We start from the raw sequence: 22,864 nt of genomic DNA on the forward strand, positions 1-22,864 counted from the left end.
GAGGGTCGGAGGTAACAACACTACTACCTGCCGCAAGCTTCTCCGAGCTGGGCGGACATGATGGACGCTGAGTTCCCGGAAATGCCTCCACTTTTAGTGGAACTGCTCAAACTGGAGCCGGGTGGTGAGGACGCAGAGGGCGATGCCAACTCTGACCTCCTTGACATGGAAGAAGAGAAGGATGACTCTGATTTCCTGTCGAGTCGCCCAGAGCCCCCAGTGCATCTGATGTTGTCCCCCCAGTGGACAGCAACTTGTATGAGGTCTGCAAACGGGCCATGTCAAAATTAGGCATACAATGGCCAGCAGCCCGGGATGCTACAGGGGGGGAAAGAGACCTGTATGACAGTAAAAGGCTGCCATCAACCCTACCGCTGTCTAAACAACTTCTGCCAGCTGTGCCCATCTGCATGAAGGAAATGGGCAGGTACTGGTCCAGCCCGTTCAAGAGTAAGCTCCCCACCAAGGGCTACTCTGAACTTAAAGTTAAGGGGATGGGAGAGTTGGGCCTGGCAGGCCCACCAGTGGTGGAGCCATCAGGGGCTTACCACCTCCACCCAAACCGCCGCTCTCTCTCTGCTTCCTCTAACTGCCCAAAAGAAACAAGAGAGCCTCATCGCCTGTTTTGCGCTATGCAGCACAGTCAGGGTGTTTGCTGAACGTGGTGACTCTGCCGCCCGCGTGCGTACCAGGGGGAAATCCTGGAAGAGATGGGCAGGCAACTGGACGCTGGGTCACTTAACCCAGCCCTTTGGGATGAGATTTGTGTAGTTAACGATCTCATCCTCTGCTCATCACACGGTGCAGTGCAGGGCTGCGGGGGTCTGGGCCTTGCGGTCTCAGGCGAGAGGGCCCTGTGGCTTAATCTTTCTGGCCTCAGCGATGTGCAGAAGGTAATGGATGCAGCTTATGACCCACCTAAGGGTTTGTTTGGCTCTGCTTTTGAAAAGATGAGGGAGGCCATCCTCCTGCAGGAAACAAGAGGGCGAAGCCTTCGACCTCTGCTTGCCACGAAGGCACAGCCCTCGCACCCCGCAGGTGCCCAGGGCCGGTTTTGCAGCCGCGGCCGAAGCTGTGAGAGGGGCACGGGGAGGCGCCAGACTGCACAGACAGGCAGCAAGTCAGCAGACTGACCAGCAGCCTCGAGCAGAAAACCCTAAACCTTTGGCAAACACTCCTTTGCAGCCGCTGCAGCAAGGAACCACCCATCCCACCTCGGGGAAGGGAGGAAGAAGCGCACAACCTAACCTGCTTTGCTTCTCCCTTCCAAGTTTGTTTTCCAAAATCCCTGGTGTTTTCCTGTTCACCAGAGGAACTTTGGAAGTTTCTCCTTCCTCATGTTCAAGGGAAAGAGTATCAGGGGCAGCAGGTATCAGTGTCTCCAAGAACTTCTGCCCAGCTCATTAAACAAAGAAATAAAGTCACCGCGCGGTGCGTTCAGCCCACTCACTGCTCGGGCAGAACAGTGGTGCGCAGTGCATCCGTGGGTTTTATCCACTATTTCTCAGGGGTACAAACTATAATTTGCTATGAAGCCACCCAGATTCAACGGGGTGTTTCAGTAGCCAAAGGGGCTTCAGCCTGAGTCCTAGAGGACAAAATAACATCGCTCTTAAACAAACCGGCGATCAGAGCTCCCAATACTTCATTCCAAAAAACACCCCTCCGCCCATTTTAGATCTCCGTGTGTTAATGGAGCCTTTATATATTTATAGAGTAAAAAAGGAACAGAACCCATAACAAGCAGTTGTCAATTGTTTTATTTATATTAACCATTTATATTTATCGAAAACAGCATTCTTAACAAGCCCCACATTATACATACGCAGTCCATTACAAAAGGAAAGGAGACATGATACTGGACAACTCTTGCAAAACTGAAATAATGACATGAAAAGGTTCTTGGCGGAGCGGATATTTCTGGGTTACAGCCTGTGAGAACATGCGGGCATGCACATTTCAGTTTATACTGAAGCCTTTGACGATTGCATCCTCAGGATCAAATATGTAAACAAGTAAAAAAAACAATAAGAATACGCTAGAACAACAAGAACCAAAGGAAGTTTTTAAAGTAACAAAAGACAAAAGCAGTGTGCCCTCCAAATAAAAAAAGGAGAAAAAAGTAGCAAATCAGCACCTGTCTCACATTTTCATAAGATAAATTCAATCCAGGTTAGGGAATACCCAGCAACAAACTAAACAACCCGGGCAATTACCCTCATTTCAAAAAGAAAAGAAAGTACACACATTAGAACAGACTTCAGTCCCCAAACGGATCCCAAGAGTTGACTGCAGCTTTAGCCAGAGACTCGGGTCTGGTCGAGGTGAGAAGTGATCCTTTTGGCCACCAGTCCACACGGTGCTTGGCGTGGTCCGAGTGGAGGCCCCTCACCGGTCTCCTCTCAGGTGGTTGCTGATAAGTTGCTGTCTCAGCAGTAGTTCATAATGACCGTCTCACAGGCGCTCAGAATGGGTTTGCGTCTTTGCGTGCCACTATGTACAATGAATGAATCCAACTATCCTATCAAGTTTGTTTCAATGGGTAAGTATGTTATTGTGAGTATATCAACGATGTGCATCTGAAGCTCCTTCACAAGCGAGTGCAGTGGAAATCCTCAAAGACCACCTTCGGATCTTCGACCATGGCACCGCTCAGGCTCTGATGACAGTGTCTTTAGCAAAGGAGGAGCTTCCCAAGATCGCTCCGCTGTGGTACTCTACGTGACTAGTCCACCTCCTCCATGTTGCTGTGGGATGTTGCAGAACACTCTCCAGAGAGGGCGAAGAGGTCAGAGGGGACCTCCTGGGTCAGCGTGGGTGGTCCTTCTGGATCCAGGTCAGTCCCAAACAGCGACTGGGTAGAGCCCTGTTAAAAAAAAAAAAACAGTGTTAAGGGGAAATGTGGCTTGGTTGGTCTTCTGGCAGTTTCTGCTTGGAGAAAATAATAAATAACATTCATACAGGCTATAAACAGATGGAGATTTTATTTCTCAAAGCAGTACCAAGACATTTATTTTATTCATTTATTTTATTCATATATATATATTTATCTCAGAAGCAGCATTTAGATTACGGGATCTAGATACATTATTGCAATTAAATTAAAATGTTTCCTTCAAATGATGTCCTTACACTCAACATCTCAGTGATTCAACAGAACAAGTACATCATTTCCTGTCAGGTCAATCTTTCCAAACAACATTCCACATTACACTAAAAACAGTTATATTCTTCACCCAGTTAAACCCTAACAGCATTTACAGATTTGACAACAGCGTAAATAGAACTTGAGCCGTCTAGATAGACTACTACTGTGTGTGTGTGTGTGTGAGAGAGAGAGAGAGAGACGGGGAGATTTCAAAGTTCACCCAGCAGCAACTTTTAAGTAGAACGCTATATTTGAAAAATAATCTTGCATAGACTGTACGAGTCATGTACACACAGTGCGACGGTGCTCTGCCAAGCATCTAAGGCAAAGTGGCTCTACGCTGCCTCGCTGACGTTTCATGAGCTCCACATCTGTCTATAATCAATAACTTTCCACTCAGAACAGAGAATCACATTGAAAAACATTCAGAGGACGGTAATCCTTAATCAATATTTACACACTCATAATTTAACGTGACTGCGATACGATCTGCATCATCCCAACATCTATGATCAAATCATGTAGGACTCGGAAAACAGATCCCTGTTGATCACAATAAGTCCTCACCTGCACTATGGTTTTGATTGGAAATATAGAGTGACTATGACAGGCATTTCAATAACATGGGAAATAAAGAAACAAGGGCAAACAAATGACAGTCAACTGTAGTGCATATGAGAGCATTTTAAAAACACCACAGGTTTTAAAAAAGACCCAAAAGAACACTTCCTGTTGAAATTCCTGATGAGTACTCTTTGCTTCAGCGGCTCTGCTCACATGAGCCATTCAGCGTGTCATATCAACCTTCTCATTCGTTTAAAGGTCTAGTGCAAGAAAAACAAAAAGGAGGCGTAAGCTGTAGCTCTAGAAAGAAGTTTCCCTTTGTACTAACATTTTTACATGTATCGTACATTACGACCATACCGTCTGTTTCCCCACCATTATATATCAGGGGGGCGCCCTGAGCCACAGGACTCCTTTGACAACAACAGTATCTACCTCAAAGAACTGGTTTGTGTTACTGTGGGACTTTGTTGGACAACAACTAACCCTTTTAAAACCACAAAGTCCCACACACAAACATAAACCAATCACTCTTGTTGTACGATATGAAACAAAGTCAAAGGAGCGTGGGTTTTTTGAAGAGAGACTGGACGGATAAATGGCTTTTGTTCCCCCTTCTCCAAGGACTGTAAAAGATATTCTAAATATAACGTGCACTTTGACAGGTAGCTACCACACATCCACAGCAGTACATGATCTAACGGGAGGGTGTTGAGCTGGTCACCTGACAACCATGTGACTTGTTAAATGGCAAACACTGGAAGCAGTTCAGTGCAAAGACGCAATGTTGGAAATAGTTCACACTCAATGTTTCTGTACCGTGTGCTGATAGTTAATGCTGCAGCACAATACTAAGACAATTTCTCGTACTTAACAGGCACCATAGCGTCTTCTAATGTGGAATGCAGTGCTTGGGGATGCACCAAAACCAAAACTCAACCTATTCTTTGCTTGTATTAAAAAGGTTTAAACTGACATTTTTGTTTTTAACATATTGCATGTGTACAATTGATCTTATTAATAGAAATTCAGTGCATTAACATATATGTATGTATTTGTACCATTCTGTTAGGACAATGTTTAATTTAGGTCTTGTGTTGCCATGCACATCAATGAATGATCCCAGTCTCTAACAGTGAGGCATAGAGATGATTAATTAAACACTGGTATAAGACCCATAGGCGTACTCGAGTTAAAGGGTTGAGCCACGTGAAGTCACACAAACACTTCACGTGTTGTGGGGGGGGGGGGGCCCCGAGTCGCCTGTTCCATAAGTGGATTAAAACCTTGGGCTGTCTCGTCCACATGTTCCGAACAAACTTCTGTTGGTTGGCTGACCCCTGCTCAGGTCCAGCTGGATTTGTTAAAGAGGGGGTAGACCAAGTTGACAAACAGAGCGAACACGGCCGCCAAGGTGCCCAGAACAAAATAGCGCACGCGGTCGTCGTCGGGATAGTCCGACTCTCTCGGCCTGCGGCTCCGCCGCCCCGGCCTCCCGTCTTCCTCGGCTCGGTCCCTCGGCGCCTGGCGCCTCCGCGGTGCGGAGCGGAACAGTCCGCGCGGGCCTCCGTCGAGCCCCTCCTCTTCTTCCTCCAGTTCCCGCCAAATTAGAGAGGCCTGCGATTGGCGGAAACCGGTGTCAGCTTCTGGGAACAGGCGTCGTCTAACAGAGGCTATGATCACATTCAGAAACATCAGGTCGCATGATTGAGTTCATTAAAAGCATCAGAACATCTTAGCTGCTCTTCTCAGCCTTTTTCTGACAAATTCCACAGTAGGATATAGGTTTCCCACAAATACACTACAACGCCAGAAGAAGAGGACGAGAGCGCATGGTTTAACAGATGACCCATTCATCCCTTTTATGCCAGAACATCACATGGACTCATGTCCATATCAGCGTCTGTCAACCTCTGAGAATTTGTTAGATCTTATCTGGATACCGAAATTAAAATGCATCTTAAGCGACAGAAAATGGACAATGAATTCTCCCTATGGACGAGCAGATGTTGACGGCCTTTCGCAGCTCTCCCGCGCTCACCAACTGGACAGAAACCAGTGCCGCACACCGCCGAAGCGGCAAAAGATTAAACGTCTGAAGACACTAACAGCTGAGCTTTGTCGAGCTAGAGGGGGGCAACTACAAAAGTGGAGGTCGATCCATTATGACCCAGAAAAATACTGCCAATTCATGATTTGTGGCAGACAAATGTATGAATTTCCCAAAGCCCATGACAGGTGAATTTGGTAACACTTGAGTTTCTGTTGCATTGACATTCACACATCTGACAATCCAGCTGCTGATGTTGTAAAACAAACACGCTCAACACGCCCTCACTTCACTGTGATGCAAATTCTTTTAATAGCATTTTCACAGGTGAACCACTTCCACTTCACCCCCAGCCAATCCATTTCCACCTCGACTACACTCCCATACTTGACGCAGGCCTTCGAAAAGCACCAGTGTGCTTTTAGTAAGCTGCTGATTTGGAAGCAAAAGAAAGCCCTTCACTGGGCTCCTCACCTGGCTGGCGGTGGCTCCTGCAGAGGCAGGGGACTCGGGCCTGAGGAAGCGCGGGGGCCTCTCCACGGGGGAGTTTCGCCGCCGGTAGAACAGGACGTAGGCGTAGCGCGTCACCACCTGACTCTCCTCCACCATGGTCACCGTGCTGTCGTCGAACAGACGCCAGCCTGCAGGACATAGGGGGTTGGAGGGGAGGGGGAAGAGAGGTTGGAGACAGGGTGGCTGAAAAGGACAGAGTCTGGTGAGAGCTACACGTCCTGGTGGGAATGGATCTACTCGACTCACCAACGTCACTGCGCTGGCTGTTCTTGTCGCTTGGCAGGCGAGCGTAGGCCGTGTAGTGGCCGCCTATCATTCCTCCGTAGTGGTTGATGACGGCATACAAGTCGTAGATGGGGGGCTGTTGCATCTGTTCCTCGTCCTTCTGGCCAATACAGAATTGACTTAGATCCAGATTCCTAAAGGACAGAAATATATTAGAAACTGTGCTGTACAACTGGGAAGTATTGCATGAGGGTCTAAACCTACCTACTACTAAAAATGGCAGTGGTAGTGTTATATCTAAACTATAAATAACCTCTAATGGTTAATTGTTGGTATTTAAGTGGTTGGAATCTGTACCAGACCACTATGTGCCACTAAGTTCTACCCTGTTCCTTTAAAGTGAACCAAAATGTGTGCTGCAATTACCTGACAGGAAAGTCAACCATGTCGTTGATCTTATCTCTCCAGATAAAGCTCCTGAAGGAGAAGCGTTTGAGCTGGATGATCAAAACGTTGGGCAGACGCCACAGCAGCAGCTGTTTGGAGGCCTCTCTGTGCTGCTGGCACTTTGGACAGTACCTAAAAAACACAAACAAAAGCTTCTGTGTCCACACCAAACCATTCCTTTGTTATTCATGCATTAAGGTGTCTATACACCAACAACCTAAAATTAGAAATATAGATTAAGGCCTTTATCAACCTAAATATAACTTGTATTTTAAATTCATTTCAACTGGAAATACATAATTGCATTTCCTTAATTACGTGCAAATACAATCAGAAGATTGAAGTCGATTGATTGTTTAGTTGATCAACTGACTGTTAAACTATTTTAGATTATATTGATGTAACTGAAACAAACAGGAGCATAACAGCACATTGTGCCGTTGATATCGGAGCTTTGGTTGGACATGACTTAAGCAATTTGAAGATGTTCACTACTGGTTGAGAAGTTATGATGACACTGCACTGGCCAAGAAAATAATGAAAATAGTGAACTGCTGCTCATTTCAGTGGTAATATACTCAAGATGAGTCCAGACTAAAGGTTTACTGTCCCTGAAGTTCTCCTCCCTTCATGAGCAGCTACCAGCTTGCCTGCTATCCGATGTCACCAGTCTCTATTTAGGGCTCATTGCCTCTTATTGGTTTATACTCTTGTCACCAGACACTATGGAGGACTGTACTCAGGTCGCTTTCAAGGTGAAAACTGTCAAAGAGGATCTGAATTATTTAGAGAGTAGTATAATTATCAGGCTATAATTATTTGTCCATCTGGCAAAAACATTTTTAAATTAGGGCTGACAATAGATTAAAAAAAAAATTAACTACTTAAATCACACATTTTGAAATTCATTAATCTCGATTAATGCCAATTAATGAATGTTGCGGTTTTTGTTACAATATTGTTTTTAATTAATGTTTGTTTTTCTTCTAAGAATAAATCTTAAAAGTAAGAAGTAATCACGTTAGAAAGTGTATATTTCAGACACTGTTGTTAAATTGATAATTGATTTTAAACACAAAACTAGACACGTTTGATCATCTTGGAGGCAGAATTCCACCTGGTTGAACTAGCGACTCTTCCTGATGTCCTTGTGCACTTTGCTCTCAACTCTCCATAATTGACCGGCTGTGTGTGCCAACAATGTCCTCACATTTAGTCAGGATGTTTTCAAACCACAGTCTTTTAGGGACACAGTGGTGGTCCTCTGCAGACTGTGTGCTGCACAGTGTAACGTTAGATGTTGAGATGGAAGTAGCCTAGCAGCTAGCTTAGCATAGGGGTGCTTTAAGGCTGTTTGCCACTCACCTCCCTTCTGTTTGACACGTGGAGGAATTCCTCTGCACAGTTCTCCGCTGTATGTTGCGCCTCTGTTTGTTTTACTTCAAATGCAAAAAGCTCTCTCCATTTTGATGTAACTGACTGCAGCCAGCGTCTGTTTCGTTTTCGCGGTCAACAAACGTACGTTAACTACGTTGAAATATTTTGTTGGATTAATCCCGGCATTAATCCCAGCCACATTAATCGCATAGATATATGCGTTTATGTTGACAGCCCTAGTTTTAATGCAAATGGGAAACGAGAACCAGGTGTATGGAGACAACGGTGCATTATTTGCATCCTAATCCCTTCATAAAAGCTCCATACCATGCCTCCTCTGGTGCCAGCACCTCTGGCTTTGTGAAGAGGTTGAGGCACTGCTCCAAGGTGAAGTGTCCTGCTCTGGCTGTCTCACTCAGAGAGCCGGGATCCTCGTCATACTCCAGCTCTTTGGAGCTCACCAGGACGTACTCCTTCAGACGCTCGTTGTTCTTCCACACCAGCTCCAGCTTTGTATCCTCGGGGAGGTCGGCCAGAAGGTCCTCTGCCGATTGGTATGGGGAAGAGATGGAGAAAACCAGTGTGCTGCTGGGTTAGACTTTATTTCTTTCTGTAAGTGTCCTTAAGTTTCCCTGAGTTAATTCATTTAATTCATGCTCATCATCATCGGCTACATGCTTCCTCTGGCTCAGATTAAGGCAAATGACCAAAGATGTTACCACAATTATGCAGAGCACACACAAATTGACATAACCATATTACCAGAGGACTATGGTCTGATGCAACATTGGGTAAGTGCATTAAACTGAATCTTTGTCAATTTAACAATGAAAAAACTGTCCAAGTTGTTTTTGAGCCAAGCAGGAAATGTGTGAAAACCTCAGGCCAAACAAGGAATCTTTTTAGCAGTCACACAGGACAAGGTCAGCAACCATTCCCGTCAAATATATAAAAAGAACAACTCCTGTCTCAGCAGTTTTAAAGACCTTGAGCGGTCTTTTATATTATTTTTTACTTAACTACCCTAACAGAGTCTTCAAAAGTGTTTGAATTAGACGGCTACAGCCGATTCATAATGCTGCTGCTCAAGGCCTCACTAAGTGACTCACTGTGAAGTCACTACACTACAGTACAGTACAACTGTTGGCTTATAAAACACTGACAGGCAGGAATATATTTCCTATAATCTGCTACATAAAAATGACTTGCCTCACTTAAAATAAAGAAGTTCGAAGCATATCCAGTTATGTATTTTGTTAGAATGGAGTACAGATCCAACTAAGGTATTTAACATTATTAGAGCAACATCAGATCAACAACTCTCAACAAAAACAGTCAAAACAAGCAGACAATTTAGAGCATGGAAACCGGGTGGAATCCCACTGAATATCAGTGCATACCTCTCTCATCCAGCCTCTGCTCCTTGTTGTCAGAGTCCAGCAGAGCGATGTAAAACTGACTGGCGTGACCTGATGCTGATTCACTGGGATGCTGATAACCCGTTACTGCAGCTGCAATGAAGCGACAAGAAGAAGGAATGAAGGGATGTCGAGCCCAAAAATAAATAAGAAGAGTCACAAACAACTGATGCCTCCGCCCTATAGTAGATAGGAAATTACCTTCCGGTCGCACTGCCTTCTCACAGGACGTCTCCTTTTCAGCATGAGGGTCCAGAGAGCAGCAGGAGGTGGAGGAGATTGGCTCAGAAAATCCAGAATCTGCAGTTTGCGTGGTGGAGAGCGAAGTTTGGGAGGAGGAGGAGAGGGAATTTGTGTCCCCGGAGAACTGAGGACACTCGGCTTGGGATTCAGACAACAGCGAAGGACTCTCCATATCCCCCGCCGCACGCGTATTACCACCATCCATGGCCTCATCTCCTGGCCCGAGACCCTCAGGAGGGCCTGCTGGCATTGGCGGGTGGTCCCCCCGGCACTGAGATGTTTCTGGGGATGTCCTGTCTGACTGGAAAGGAGGCTGGAACACATTGACGGAAAACCTGCACAGAGAGACATTGGCGAGGTTCACTACATTTTCATATACCTACTGAATATACTAGTAGATGAGACATGCAATTCATGTTTTCTAATTATTTGGCATCAGGAAAAGAAAGAATTAACGATCCAGTGTGCGTTAGTACCCAGGACCATGTTTAGATATGTTTTCAGTAACATTACTGGCCTCTCCTCACATCCAGACAATCCCACGTTACATACTCAATGTTGGTGAGCACAGGGGACTACGGTCCGACAGCCTACCTGGAGTAACCCTCGAGTAGCTGGGTGATACGGGAACAGGAGAGGCGGGACTCAGGCACGCTGACCAGGAAGGGCAGGCCCACGTTCTCCGCGTTGGGCCGACACAGACCCTTATGGTTGGGCCAGTGGGTCCTCTGACACACCCTGGGGAGGGAGTTAACGTGTTAATGAATGGGAGAGCTAATGAATGCAATTCAAAAAAGGGACAGAAGCTGTATTGTACATTGAATATAACAACAAAAGTTGGTCATAATCTCCACGTTTTGCTAGGACTCACTGGTTGCAGTAGCCGACGCGGTAGCAGCGAGTGCAACGCTTCAGCTTGTCCTCCTCAGACGGGGAAGGCTTCTGGCAAGCGGCACACTTTGAGATGGGGATATTTGGGACCTGAAGTCTCTGCAGGGGCCAAGCAGAGGCAAAGAAACTCCTCAATATCTGAAACACGGACGTATTTATGAAAACCCATCAGAAATGTAAAATAAGGACTTTGCTGTGTTACCTGCTGCACTCTGAGTAACACCACTCTCTCTTTGGCCATTTCTTTGGAAAGCACCTCAAAGCAGAACAACATGTCAGAAGAAGACACCATGTCCAGGGAATGGGACGGCAGGAACAGGCGCTGGAAGCGATTCTTCCCCACCTGAGGGGAGAGAAACCAGTGCAGGTGTGTCATCAAGGGTCCTAAATGCAAGCTGTCTCTAATTGTCTCAGTTCTGCCAGTGCAGTCATCAGGATTCTATTCAGTTTTTCTAAAAAACAGTTTATCCTACAATCCTATAATACTATTAACTACAGCGGCTGTTTATCTAGTACAGACTACATCATCTTCACTTCATCCGCCTCTCCTCTGCTCTAGCGGAGCGGTTAAGCACCACAATCAGTGAAACACGAGACGGCAGCGCGGCATGTGCAGAATGACTGTGCAGAAAGATCAGGTAACTAGTGTGACCTAATCTTTATGAACAGAGAAAGCTTATTTAAACAGAAGGAATACAAATGTTATAGAAAAAAGTTGAGTTATTTTTAAAAGCCTCTATGATGACTTTAGTAAACATATGAAAGAGAAAAAGAGATCCTGACCAACCTCTGCCAGTCGGAGGTTCTCTGGTCTGACCCTGACGTTCTTGGAGATGGAATCGAGGACTTCAGCGGTGCTCGAGTTCTCCTTGCTCACACTTACTAAAAACTGAGACATAAATACACATAAAGCTTCAGAGAGCGGGTCACATAGTTAATTGACTGAGCAGCGCAATTTGCTCGCTTCCTCACCTTGATGGGTTTTTTATGAGGCTCCTTGGCAAAGTAGAAAACCGAGAGCACCTTTTGTTTCTGGGGCAAGGGCACGGGCAGGTAGAGGAAAGGGTCAAAGGTGATTGACACCTGACAAAGAAGACAAGTGGGAAAAGAAGTAGGTCAGCAATCACTAAAACGAGGCCAACATTTCAAGGCATGGACCTTTTAGGAAAGTGAAACATTTTTGTGTAACGTTCTTGTTACCTTGGAGCATGTCGGGCAGACAAGCTTGGATTTGAACTGGCCTTGGAAGAGGTCCACTATAAAGGAATCATTTCTCATCTTGTGCCTCTGCCATGCCTCCTCTGCAACTACCTGCAGCCAAAGACCCAAAACACATCATCAGGCCAAGGCACCACTACATTGCAGCAGAGTTTGTTATTTCAATAGAAAGATCCAGAAAGGAAAAACTCCGACCTCATCGAGCCGCCCATCAGAGTCCACAGTCTCCGTGTAAGGTTTGTTCTGGATGCGGTTCAAGTCCTCGTGGAGCCCATCTAACAAGAAAGCCATGAACTCCTGGGCGTCGTGCTGAGCGTAACCTGTGAACTGACTGGCTTTACTGGCCACGATCGCCTGCGTGGTTGCAAACAATCAACAAAAGGAAAAGGAGAGGAGCAATTAAAACATTTGGCAAAATACAGAATCTAAAAACTCCTAAAGGTAAAACCCTTCTTGGCAACTACAGCAAATAAGAAATATTTAGTATGTATTTCCTGTGAAAATGCTCACGGCGCTGGTAGTATACCTTGAGTTTTGAGGGTTGGAAGGCATGATGTGTTCCTTTCCAAAGAGCCCTGAGCAGGACAGCGAAGCCAATGGCTAGCCTGCCTCCTGTTCCCAGCGGATTACTGCAGTTGATTTCTGCCTCAAATGCTCGATCTGCCAGCACACACACATCCATGAGATAGTATATATATATATAATTATTTTTTTGTTTAAATTTCAATGCCCCAAATAAACCGTCCCAAAGCGACCTAGATTTGGCAACAGTTATTTCCATGTTGTAAATGCTTTCATAGCAGAAAGTCTATGTTGCATATTTAGAAACATTAACATTAAATGTGTATAAACTATGCATTTGGTCAACAACAAACAAAAATGCAAAAATCTGAATGGCATTGCAAGGTAACTTGTAGTATCATTATTAGGATGGCATTATACTATAGGTCAGCACCAAACAAAGGACATGCTATTCACCATGAAAGTAATCCCTGAGTTCTCTGGTGTTGGACAGGGACTGGATGACACTGTTCATGAAACATGTGTTGCCGAGGTTTACCAATCCTGTAAAACCAGGCAGGCACACCTTCTTCTCCTCCTCTTCTTCATGGCGCTCGTTGCTGGCAGGCGGTGCATGGGTCATGGGCTGCACCATGCAGGTTGGCTTAGGCTGAGAAAGGACAGACTCATTTAATCATTTAAATGAGTTGTGTTAAAACAACTATTGGATTGTTTATCTTTCTGCTCACCATGGGCTCTGGCTTGGTGATAGCGACGTGCTCACTGCGAGGAGCCACTGTATCCAGACCACAGTCATCCCCTCTGGATGACACCTTGGCCGGCTTGGGTTTCTCCTCCCCGACCCTCGGGGGCTCCTCCTTGGCTGGCAGGCTGTGCTGGCTGCTGCCTGGCTGGCTCTTCTCCATGCAGGAAGGACCAGAGGGCACAGCGACCTTGGCGCCACCCACTGCACCTTAAACAGAGGAGAATGGGGCTTGTGTATAGAAGACAAAGGTCTTTAACACGCAACTGGACAGAACCGAAAATTAATATTTGTAAGTTTAGGATGATGTCTAAATACAGAAAATATTGAATCGTGTTTCTAGTCTAACATCGTACCCTGATATAAATTACAAAAGGACCCAAATGCACATTAAAGATAAACAACATAGCTACTAAATATTGTGTTCTTCTGCTTAATATGAAAAAATATATTTGTTACATTGCAGACAAATCACATGTTAAATATGTTGTATTGTTTTGCATTAAACTATGCAAAATCATATTACAACCAAAAGCACCCCTACAATAAAGTAAAAAAATGTAAGAAGATATTTTTTATTCAAATAAGCACTAAGCCAAATAGGAGCCAGTTACGCATCTTTTAACCTAGAAACTTACTGGAAAGCAATTAAAAAAAATTCTGTATTCCTACTTGGAATCACAAGGCAGCGGTTGTCACACAGTGTGCAGTATAGACTGGCACACTTATCTACTTACTAGCTAAGTTACGCTGTTCAAATTCCTGTCATTGAGAGCTACCCTAAAGAACACAAGGGTTTGCCTCACACACACAAACGTACAAAAAACTTTAACCATATCAGGAGTCCTCGTACAGACACAGAGGCCACCTGCTCTTCTAAGGCCGAGTACGCTCACTGTAGCTCCAAGTATATTAATTCAAGGTGATTAAAAAATATATATATACATATTATAGGCCTAGGTGTATATACACAGTATGTGGAATTTAGGACGACATGAATTTTCAACATGTATTAATTTTTGTGATCAAATTCCCCCACAAACAAAAATCTAAAATGGTATAAAACCAGTGTTTACAAGTAGAAGCCTGGAAGCAGACCTTGTGGGGCGGAGGCCTCCAGGCCCCCCCAGCGCTGGCTGTGCCTTTTCTTCAAGGTGATGTCAAGTCGGGACGGGGTGAAGGAGTAGCTGCACTGCTCGGGCTGGATCAGGTTCCTGACGCATGGGAGAGAGATGGAGAAGCACAGAGATTAACCCCCTATTGAGGTTATTTTTTATTTATTCATCTTAATTCACCTTTTAAGTGGCTTCTGTAACTATGAGGCTTTCACTAACTAACTACGACTAAATATCATCTAATTTTTGTAATACATTGCAACTTCAGGAAGAAATAGGCAAAAAAATACACTGGGAATGTCAAACAGATTCAGCAGTAAAAACAGGTTGAAATATAAAATATATAAACTAAAGCCTTAAGATACCAGTGCTAAACACATCATTATCTTTTTTTTCATTTTGGGTTACTTTTACTTAAATAAGATTCCATTTGATGTCATGTTCTCAGCTACAAAGTAGCACATTATCAAAATAATGTGTTTGACCGGATGCGCCACTGGCCCTTTGACAGCGTGACTTCACAAAACTATACAGGAAAAAGAAAACACACTGCCAATAATTACCTGAGTTTCACTTGCCACTTGAAGACAGTGTTGGGTCCACAGTCTGAATGAAGCCGCAGAAAGTTAGTGTCACTGTGAAAGGATGACACTGGTTACTGTTGAACCCAGATGGCACTACAACTCTCTGGTGGTAGGATATTGCCATTTGATACCTTGTCTGAAAGATGAGGGTAAAGTCTTGTTCCCTGAAGATGACCCTTGCCGTGTCCCTACAGATCCCCTTTGTGTAAACATTGACCACCATCAGGTCGGTGCCCTTCTCGTACGAGTCGTACTTCAAAGTCTGCAGGTTAACCATCGGCTCGGGGACTGCGGGAAGTTAGTACAGGAATCAACAGGGCTGAAAAGCTGAATAGCAACAAACCTGACCGTGTGCATAGCATAAAAATGGCCAAATTGATCAACATACAGTGTATATACTTCACACATTGTGACAAGGTAGAGGTGCAAAGACTCAACATGAATAGATCAAATGAAAGGCCTGTTGCATCCTGAGACCTTCTCAACTAACCTTCCTGTTGTTTCAGTTCCAAAGGAGGCTCCTCCTTGGACTGGTCCTGCTTCTCCTCTCCGTCACAACTGCCCTGCCTCTGAGCAGCACCAGGTGACCAGCTTGGTACTGCGGCCCCGCCAGCAGCTGCCGTCAAACCCTCATCTCTGGATTCAAGCTGCTGGCAGATGGGGGTATCCTGCTCCGCTTCCTGCAGCGAGGGCTTCTCCTCTGGCCCAGAATCCATTCTACCTCCCTGTGTCTCTGGAGAAGCGGCAGGGCCAACTTGGCCGTTGGGGCTGAGCGGTTCGAGGCGATCTGCGTTGCCGACCGGAGCCTCTGGTCGGCCACCGCTGCCATGTGCTGTTGCTCCACACCAGTCTGACGACTGGTCTGGCTTCTCTGCCACCTGAATCAGGAAAAAGACGCAAGAAATTAGACCCCTCATTCCACAGAGAGTCATTCGCACTATGTCGCACCTCGGGGGCACGTTCTTTTATTAGACAAACTAAATACAAACCCTCATGGTATTTATCATATTTACATGACGGCATGTATGAGAATCTAATCTTTTATTTCCTAAATCATGTGAATTGGCTGTTTTTAATGGGGAAAAACAAGAAAGTAAAAAAGGACCACATGTAGAACTGTTGATGTTTAACTGACAACGACAAAGTGATCTGTATCTGCCAATATGCATTATTGACGATTTTATATACAATATATAATTATTTATATGGGCAGGAAAGTTGTGATTACAGAAAAGTTTAATTTGCTCCCTTTTGCTGATCCGTGAGTTTTACAATGGATGCACCGCTCAAAAACACCTCACTACACAACTGACACCAGAAGCAGAACACCGCTCTCATCTGGGCACACCGTGTTAGTGGCTGTGTGTCTCGGCTCCTCCCACCTCAGTTCCGTTGGCATGCCTTCCAACAGCAGCTCCTAGCTCGTGTTCCTGGCCGCCTCCTAGTCTCTCTGCTCGGTTGTCTCCATCTTTGCGTTGGGTCTGTGGGCTCGAACCAGCGGGCAGGTGTGTGTGTGGAGCTTTACCGCCGGCTGCAGGCTTGGCAGAGCGCATGTCGGTTGGGGGCGTGGCCTCCCTGGCGGCGGTGGGCAGCTGTCCGACGGTACGCTTGGCACTGGGTTCCTGAGGTTCGCCCTGCGTGACTCCAGGCTTGCCGGTAGAGGTTGAGCCCTCTTTAGCTCCACCTTTCACCCCCACAGAGTCCTTGGCTACCTTGTCGAACACTGGTTTGTTTTTCAGGCCACGCTTGACACCCCGCTCAGCCTTGCCGCCGCGTCTTGACTCGCCGGGTGAGCAGGGTGGCTGGAGATTGGGATTCTCTGTTGGCTCCAAAGAAACAAGCTTCACCTCCTCCTGCTGCCCTTGCTGCTGCTGCTGCTGGTGGTGGTGGTCCTTTATGTTCTCTATGGGTACTGCCTCCTTTTCCTTCTTGTTGGACTGAGACCAGAAAGGAGAAGGACACTGAGCTGAAGACTACATTTACAGTGGGAATACCACTGAGATATCGCTCAAAACTACAAAAAATGCCACAGGTATCAATGTGGATAAAAATACAAATACACACCAGTGCACATTTTATCCTACATGACTCACCTTAAGCGAAGGCCAGATGTGGAAGGGAATCTTCTTCTGCATGATGACATGCAGGAAGCCTCCTTTCTCCTTGTGCTGGACTCTGCTACATGACGCCTCAATTTCCTCCTGCAAATGGCAGCTCCACTGCCGTCCATCTGGAAAATGAAAATATACATGAAGACATTATTATTGTAAAATTGAAGAAAAGACATAACACGCACACTCTCCCTCGAGGACCTACCAGGGAAGCGCACGTGGCAGTGCGTATCAGTGAAGGTTGTGTTGATATCCGCTATCCTCAGCACAGCCTCCCCACAGCGCAGTCTGACAATCACTTCATTTACATTCTGTTTCCAGTCCACAAACACATCTGTAAAACACAAAGGAACGAAAAGTTACTCAACCAGCTTACTCCTTTGCCCCCATTGGAATACATTCATACATATTACAATCCATTTCTAAAAATTGAATAGGAGATAAAGCATTTGGAACATACTGGATCTCTTCTTCCTTGACACAATATAGACGCACACATTAAATTGCACCTGCTAGAAAATTCTCACTCATCAGACCAGTCTCACTAATATGCTTGAGTGGGTCAGACAGTACAGTGAACTCAGCAATCACAGATGGGACGTCTAAAATTTCTGCGCCACACAAACTTCATTCTAAGCAAAAACAAAAAGGAGTAAAGGCAAATTATTTACTTATTTTAGAAGTGGTCCCGTGCCACACACACACACACACACACACACTTTTCGCAGGGGAGACAGGAAACTTTGGCAATATCCCACGGCCCAAAATATCCCAAAAGCAGAACACGTACCCCTTTTCATAGTGACCTCCAAGTCCGAGCAATGATTGAAATATATATATCATCCAAGAAACACAGCGAGCGCTAGATCCACGGCTGGTAAAAAAGTAATGCACAGATCTCACACTGACTATGGACCGTTACCGCTTAATCTCTGCTCCTCCCCTCTCTCACATGCAGTCCTTCTAGAAAGGTCAAAAGCAACACCCAATACCTCACAGCTGGGGACGGGTGCATTTCTAGAGAACTCCCCCTCCCCCCAACCGGCATGCTCTCGTGACTAGGTCAAACACCACGCTAAGATCTGTAATATGTTAACGGAACATTTGAAAAATACACTTTTACAGATTAGTATCATTGATGCTAGAAGGTCCATTAATAACATAGCTATTCCTAATAAGGACTTGCAGTCTTTCCATCAGCCCCTCAAAGGGTAAGGAATGGAAATGGGAGGATAACTTGGTGCTTCATAAGCATAATGTACCAAATCATGTGAATAATCAAATCTCAAGGAATAAGGCATGTAGTGAGCATGATCAACATGAGATCCAGTATTTACGCTTGGCTGCTGACCTTGTCATATTACCACATTTAAACTGGCACTTGAAAAATTACATTAGTTCAAGAAGTCAGTGAACCTCCAAGACTGAATTGTAACAAGTCATAGATCTGGTGACGGGTACAGAAACATTTTTGCAGCATTGAAGGACCCAATGAGCACAGTGGCCTCCATCATCTGGAAATGGAAGAAGTTTGGAACTGCCAGAAGTTTGCCGCCCAGCCAAACTCGGGGAGAAGCGGTGACCAAGAAACCGACAGTCTCTCGCCCGGAGCTCCAGTGTTGCTCTATGAAGGGAGAAGAACCTTCCAGAAGAACAACCATTTCCGCAGCACTCCACAAGTGTCCAGACAGAGTCACTCTTTGGTAAAAAGCACATGACACAGCCTGAATTGAGTTTGCCAAAAGGCACCCGAAGGACTCTTGGACCATGAGAAACAAAATGATCATGTTGGATGAAAGAAAGATAGAACTCTGTCAGGATGGAGAGAAATAAAAATGGCTGTGCACCGCTCCCCATCCAATCTGATGGAACCTGAAAGGTTCTGCAAAGACGAATGGGAAAAACTGCCCAGCAACAGGTGTGCCAAGCTTATAGCATCATACTCAAGAAGACTTAAGGCTGTAACTGCTGCCAAAGGTGCTTCAACAAAGTATTGAACAAAGGCTGTGAATACTTGTGTAGATGTTATATTTTTGCTATCTATTTTAATACATTTAAAAAAATAATAATAATAAATAATGCACTGGTGAAGCAAGACAACCAACAACTGAAACAAGAACAAATGCTGCATAATAATATGAATATGCGACTTAAGTGCTCCACCGTGCAACTGTAATACATCAATAACTGTATTGTCCAGATAAAGAGAAGAAATTATGGGCTTTGCATTGAGCAGAGAAAACTTTGTCCACCATTTAAAAAAAATACTTGTTTAGTACACTCCAAAAAGCTCATCATATTCAGTTTGCATTAAAGTATGCAAATGTAGAATTACAAGAGTGTTGAGAATAAATTATGAGTGTGTATTACAAATCTAAAACACAACCACATCTGCATGATGAATTGCTATTTTATGCATGATGCCCACTACATAGTACTACTAATGGTCACACAGTGGATATTTTGACCACTTTGACACGTTACACAACCCTTGTCATTAGTACCAAGCTAATCCCAGTGGTATAAGAAGAAATAAACAATGCACTGTTGGTCCGATTTACCTTTCTTGACTTCGGCAATAACCCCTTCTACTGCTGCAGCGGCCGCCCTCTTGGCCTCTCTGCTCTCCTGGTTGGCCCGGTCCTTCTGCTTCTTCTTGCTGGCACTGGAGGACAGGTCGGAGCTGTCCCTACCCCCGCCCCCTCTCTGCTGGGCTCCTCCGCGACGGCCGACCGACCCGTTACCGGCTGCACCGTTGCTCGCCATCTTTGGGCACTTGGCACTAACGGGCCGCCCGTCGCCGGAATCACTACCGCTGCTGGGGTCTGGATCTGAGGTGTGCCTCTTCTTGCCTGGCCCGGCTATCTTGGCGATGATACTGTTCTGAACTCTCCCAAACAGAATCAGGAAGGCAAGTTAGGGATGGGGACCTGTGGCAGAGGACAGAGACATTTAGGAGTCAAGTGGAGACACGGGTAGTAATGTCCGTCACGGGTAGTGATGTCAGTAAGAGTCTGACATCGCTATGTGATATTTGCAAGTTTTAAAAGGGTAATGCAAAACAATTTGCCTTTATTATGTCTCTACACGCGCACACCAAATACACACGCAGCCCGCAGAGGGAGGGTTCACTATAACTAACAAGGGGCACACACACACACACACACACACACACACACACACACACACACACACACACACACACAATACAACAATATTGAATGAGAAGTGGACATCTCTTACAAAAGGACACATATGGCAGCACATAACGTTACGGTTACCTCGACATAAAAGTCTTGCCTCGTTTCCTTAGCATAGCAACAGCAAGTTGCTAACGTAGCGATTCAAATGACAAACAAAGGACAACAGCGACACTAGCCGTCGTATACGGCCTTCAGTACAGCATATTCACTAATAACACAGGTCATGCTCAGTAAACTAGCTAGCAGGCTTAACAATGTCGCGTCGCGTGTCATCTCCAGAGTTGTTAGCTTGGTATAACCAGCCAGCCAAATGCAGGGGTTCGTTCATTTCAATGCACGCGTGTTTCGGCCGGTCATGTGCCTGTCCGTGGAAGTCTTAACGTATTAATGCATTTGCCTGCAGCGTTGAACGAAGTTAAGGGTCAGGCTATTTTTACAAGCGTATCTGGGTTTTACTAACCCCATATATCGCAATGATCAACCTCTCTTTAATCAGGAACATTAAAAAGTTGTTTCCTCTAATATACCTGTTCCATATTGAGGAGTGCGGGACAACAGCTATTGGGCAGCGCATTGCATTTAAATAACGTTATATACAACATTTTAAGTGAAATGGCCCTCTAGACTTAGCGATTTCAAATGACCTCCTACAATAACTAGGATTTGAACGCGCTTTCATCAGTTCGATCATTACAACATGGTGACAAATCATTGAACACAGTGCCGGACAGGTCATACAATCTAACGCTACTGGTATTCGAGAAGCTAACGTCATTAGCCACATCAAGCTAACGCTTGATGACACAAAAGGGCTAATGGCTAGCTTTACAGATTTTACACAACACAGCATGACATTCAGTGGCACCTACCGGCGGGATGTAAATTAAAACCAAATTGTTGTGCCATTAAAACGGGGGACTTACGGCGCTTCAATTTTCCGGGAATGGAATACCGTTTCTATTACATAATGGCCGGAGACTCCTTCTGCTTCTCCCGGCAGCTAAGCTCCTTCCTGGCCGCTCCGCCCCTGCTCCACTCGAACACCCGCAGTCCAAGATTTCTGGAAGATTCTTTCCTTTATCCGGGACCCATTTCTGGTCACTTTTAAACTATTTATCTCAGAGATTCAAACAAAATGAATTAATAAATAAAAAACGGTTAGTCTGCTGTCATTTGGCCTCTGCGGGATGATTCTTCCTCTGTTTGGAAGGCATTACACACATTACACCGCAGCAGAGTATCCGTGCGGTGAGTGCACACTTCCGTGTTGTTGCGATCACGTGATCTGTAGATCTTCTTCTACCTCTCTTTATGGTCCAATCCCAATCTTCCCCTAAACCATTAACCCTCGGGGATTTAACTGTCTGTGAGGGCTTTAAATGGTGTAAATATGACTGGGACAGCACTTGTCCCGGTCCATTCCCGCTGCCACAGGTCACGTCACCCAGACAACGGCAAACAAAAGGATTTATAACTGAGGGTATTTGTTTATACTCTGATTTGAACGTGTTAAAATGAGAGGTCATCATAAATAATGTTTTACGTTTATTTGTCAAAATTGTTTCAATGACATTTTATATGTAATGAATGTATGAATAAATATTGTTATTATGAACACACATGTGCCATCCTCTTTGTTTACCTTTTTATACCTCTCAGAGTTTACTGGTTATCCTGCTTTTTACGTCGCTTAGGGCTTAGGTTTAGGTCTTCGGGCTAAATCAGCATCCCAATGTGTGTGGCAATCCAGTCCCAATCACATTACAGTGAACATTTAAGTCTGGACCAAATTTTGTATTTTCCAAACATGCAACGTAAAATATACATTATAAGATATCTTGCCAGAACGTAGCAAGATTCTGCCATCAACATGGGGAAATATGCAGTACCTGAAAACCTAAAAGAATGAGGACTGTTTTGTGTTTCTGGGCGGCAGTGTGGTGGTGGTTTGCCTTTCTGTGTGGTGTCTGTGTGGGTTCTCTTCAGGTACTGCGGCTTCCTCCCCCAATCCAAAGACATGCTCTGGGGAATAGGTTTATTGATGACTCTAAATTTCCCGTAGGTGATTTACTGGCAACCAATCCAGGATGTACTCCGTCTCTCACCCAATGCTAGCTGGGATTGACTCCAGCCCCCCTGCGACTCTAAGGATGGAATAGAAGATGACCTCAGCAGGAATCGGTTCCAGTGTAGAGATACTGGTTGTGGTGTTGGAGCTCTGTCCATAATTAACTGCCTATTTATATTGTGTGGCCACAGATATTTGTTTTAACCCCCTGAGCAGAGGTCCAGCAGGGGCCATAAAACATCAAGACACCAGCTATTTATAGACAGGGGCCATGTCCCGATTGGCACCCCGAGCCCTGTGTCATCCTCCGAGTTTGTGCTAAAATGCTATCAACAGTGATGATGCAGAACTATTGACCCCACGCAAAGAGCAACCCAGGAGTCATCGCCGCACTGATGTCTCTGGCTTCAGTGTCAACTTAGCAT

General features: G+C 45.2%; 1 protein-coding gene across 3 annotated transcripts; it reads right to left on the reverse strand.

Moving 5' to 3' along the window:
- Positions 1 to 1,774: 1,774 nt before the first annotated feature.
- Positions 1,775 to 21,656, reverse strand: usp19 (ubiquitin specific peptidase 19). Of its 3 annotated transcripts, none has more exons than XM_037478870.2 (26): positions 21,295 to 21,655; positions 19,730 to 20,098; positions 17,374 to 17,502; positions 17,151 to 17,287; positions 16,440 to 16,994; positions 15,548 to 15,935; positions 15,189 to 15,345; positions 15,037 to 15,108; positions 14,457 to 14,572; positions 13,345 to 13,562; positions 13,073 to 13,265; positions 12,621 to 12,754; positions 12,290 to 12,448; positions 12,077 to 12,187; positions 11,849 to 11,959; positions 11,664 to 11,765; positions 11,079 to 11,219; positions 10,857 to 10,975; positions 10,580 to 10,723; positions 9,944 to 10,320; positions 9,725 to 9,835; positions 8,652 to 8,868; positions 6,927 to 7,079; positions 6,522 to 6,694; positions 6,237 to 6,403; positions 1,775 to 2,866 (listed from the first exon to the last, which is right to left on the reverse strand). In XM_037478870.2, the coding sequence occupies exons 2-26, from the start codon at positions 19,932 to 19,934 to the stop codon at positions 2,726 to 2,728; spliced, it is 4,530 nt and encodes a 1,509-aa protein (XP_037334767.2). In that variant the 5' UTR covers positions 19,935 to 20,098; positions 21,295 to 21,655; the 3' UTR covers positions 1,775 to 2,725. The 3 variants fall into 3 exon arrangements, with proteins under 3 accessions (XP_037334767.2, XP_037334766.2, XP_062419172.1); XM_037478869.2 differs by having other exon boundaries at positions 13,345 to 13,568; XM_062563188.1 differs by lacking the exon at positions 1,775 to 2,866 and adding an exon at positions 3,040 to 5,329 and having other exon boundaries at positions 13,345 to 13,568; positions 21,295 to 21,656.
- Between the last annotated feature and the right edge of the window lie 1,208 nt (positions 21,657 to 22,864).

The sequence above is a fragment of the Pungitius pungitius genome, chromosome 1 (assembly GCF_949316345.1).
Source record: "Pungitius pungitius chromosome 1, fPunPun2.1, whole genome shotgun sequence".
NCBI classification, from domain to species: domain Eukaryota; kingdom Metazoa; phylum Chordata; class Actinopteri; order Perciformes; family Gasterosteidae; genus Pungitius; species Pungitius pungitius.